Source organism: Haplochromis burtoni, unplaced genomic scaffold, assembly GCF_018398535.1.
Source record: "Haplochromis burtoni strain Fernald_Lab_line unplaced genomic scaffold, NCSU_Asbu1 Contig_2191, whole genome shotgun sequence".
NCBI classification, from domain to species: Eukaryota; Metazoa; Chordata; class Actinopteri; order Cichliformes; family Cichlidae; genus Haplochromis; species Haplochromis burtoni.
In genome coordinates, this window is record NW_024584552.1 from 11,254 (window position 1) to 13,742 (window position 2,489).

At 40.6% G+C, this 2,489-nt stretch overlaps 1 protein-coding gene across 1 annotated transcript in view; it reads right to left on the bottom strand.

The window, feature by feature from the left end:
• The window catches only part of LOC102300111 (zinc-binding protein A33-like), a 2,053-nt gene extending 792 nt beyond the window's left edge, over positions 1-1,261 (bottom strand). The window contains exon 1 of the mRNA XM_014331480.2: positions 611-1,261. Coding sequence (XP_014186966.2) covers positions 611-1,261 — 651 coding nt within the window. The remainder of the gene's footprint in view (positions 1-610) is intronic.
• Positions 1,262-2,489: the final 1,228 nt, after the last annotated feature.

Consider the following 2,489-nt stretch of genomic DNA (forward strand, 5'->3'; position numbering starts at 1 on the left):
AAATCTCAGTCTGACAGATTTTGATATCAGAGGTTTTGGCGTCTCCTGCCTTTCCAACACTGAAATATGGGAAGAGTTTCTCAGTGAAAGTGTGTCTGTGAGTGTAGATGTGAGTCATGTCTTCAGGGTGATAGAAGGACACCTCCCCCCTGCCATAATCCAGCTGGACTCTGATCCTCTGGAGACTCTTCTTCACTGTCACAGTCTGACCATCACCATTAGTGTATTCTCCAGTTTGACACTCTAAACACCAGATTCCGAATTCTGGTGATGCACAAGGTTCATTCTTATCAGCTGACTCTTTAATTAAACCTATAATCCAGTCAGGATGGTCTCCCACCTCCACCTCCCAGCTATGTTTCCCTGAGCTGAAGCCCTCATAACCAAAAAGAGTACAATACTTAGTGTATCTCTCTGGATTATCAGGAAGCTGCTGCTTTGTGTCTCCACGCCTCACACTGGTCAGATCATCAGACAGATAGAGACAGCAGTTTGCAGTGTTTGGGTCCAGAATGACAGGACTGAAGTGGACCTGCTCCTTCATCTTCTCCCACACTCTGAAGGACAGGTTGCCCAGGTGTTTGGCCACATCTATCAGTGCTCCTGAGACCAGCTGTGGATCTGACACTGAGCTCTGGGCTCTGGCTCTGCTCTGAGTGTCTTTATAACTGCTGAGGAATGGCGCGATGTGTTTCTGCAGCTCTTCTTCAACAGCACAGATGCTGTCTGACAGAGAGGAGATCTGCTCCTCAATCATCTTCATCTCTCTGCTGATAGTCCTCCCCTTCTGCTCCTCTTCCTCCCTCAGAGCTGCCAGTCTGGACTCCTCTTCCTCTTTCAGGAACTGCTGGAGCTTGTTGAACTCTGCTCTGATTTGCCTCTCTGTGGACAACAGCTGCTTCTTCATGTGTTCCCCAACTTCATTGTATGTTTCCTCCACTTGTTTGTATTTGTTCCTCTTGTCCTGCAGAGACTTTAAGTCAGATTTCAGCTGCTCCTTCAGGTCACTGACTGCTTCTTCTACAGGAACCACTTTGTGACTCTGATGGTGAGGAAACTCACACACGGTACACACAGCTCTCTGCTCGTCCACACAGAACAGTTTAGATTCTTTTCGGTGTTGATTGCAAGACATTTCCACCATCTTCTTTTCTTTTACTGTCTCGGATAATCGAGCTGTATTTATCCCATCATACTTATCAGCCACTTCATTGTGATCAAAGTTGGCCAGATGGGTAAGAGAGTGCATTTGATCTTCCATGTGGTTGGAGGGTCTCCTTTTACAAATAGGGCAGATTTTGTTTTTGACTTGTTCTCAAAATTGTTGCGGGCAGCTTGAATAGAATCTGTGGTTACAGATCAGAGACACAGCATCTTTGAAAATCTAAGAACACAAAGTGGATTAAAGTGCAAAAGAAAATAAGTCTTTTTCTGCATTTTCTCTGTTTTCAAATGAGAAACTCACCAAATCAAAATTCCTCGCAGTTTTCCTCCTACTGTCCACCAAGTAAGTACAGACTGGTAACAGACACCAAACCCTGTAATGACTACTTGGTTTCAACAGTCTCTTCAAATTTCATCTAAATCATTCATTGGTTGATTATTAACTGCATTGTGCTAGCTTTTACTACCCTTATGGAGAATGGGATCTGTCCCGGAACAACCATAAACTAACCTACTGACTCAAAACTCTTGAGAATCTTATTTTGGGGATAAAATTATTACTTTTTTAGTTTAAGTTATTTGTGTTTTCCAAGCAAATGTCAAACATTTGTTTACATTATAAATCTCCCCTTTTATTTTAGATTGCAGCTCTTTCTTTGGATGCTGCTTCACAGCTTTTATTGTCCTCCTGTTGCAGCCTTGATGTCAACAGTTATTACCTCGTGTATTCTTATAGACAAAGGAGTTCTTCATACTTCCCTGTGGTTTATGATTTTATTTTATTTTTTTGCAATAAGTCATTGTATAGGCTCAGTTCCAAAAAAGGCCAAATTCCAATGTACAAACTTTTTTTAAACTTACATTTATTTTTAAAAACAAATATTTTTATTTTTAAAACAGATTTTAAAGTTGGAGGTTTTTGCATCTTTTGCCTCCAAATATGAAAATAATGGAAGTGTTTCTTTAAATGCAGGTCTGAGCCCTGTTTTCAATTGATATTTGTCCTTTTATGTTCACAGACACATCAAACTGGAGCCAGGCTTCTCAGTTTTTTCCCATCTGACATATGAAGTGAGAGTTTAAAGAAACAGCAGCTCCAACCGAACAAATGTTTAAGGATTACTAAAGTAATGTTAGTACTGAATCGTTATAACAGACATCCATCTAGATTCTAGATGGTTAATCAGCAGAAAATCACTTATCATTAAAAAAAATAAAAGATTAAAAAAATAAAGGTTGATTAGCTTCCACTTGGATTTAACCCCACCAGCATGGACCTCTTTGTATGGTCTGCCTATCGTCCCATAACAGCTCAGATAGGCAGC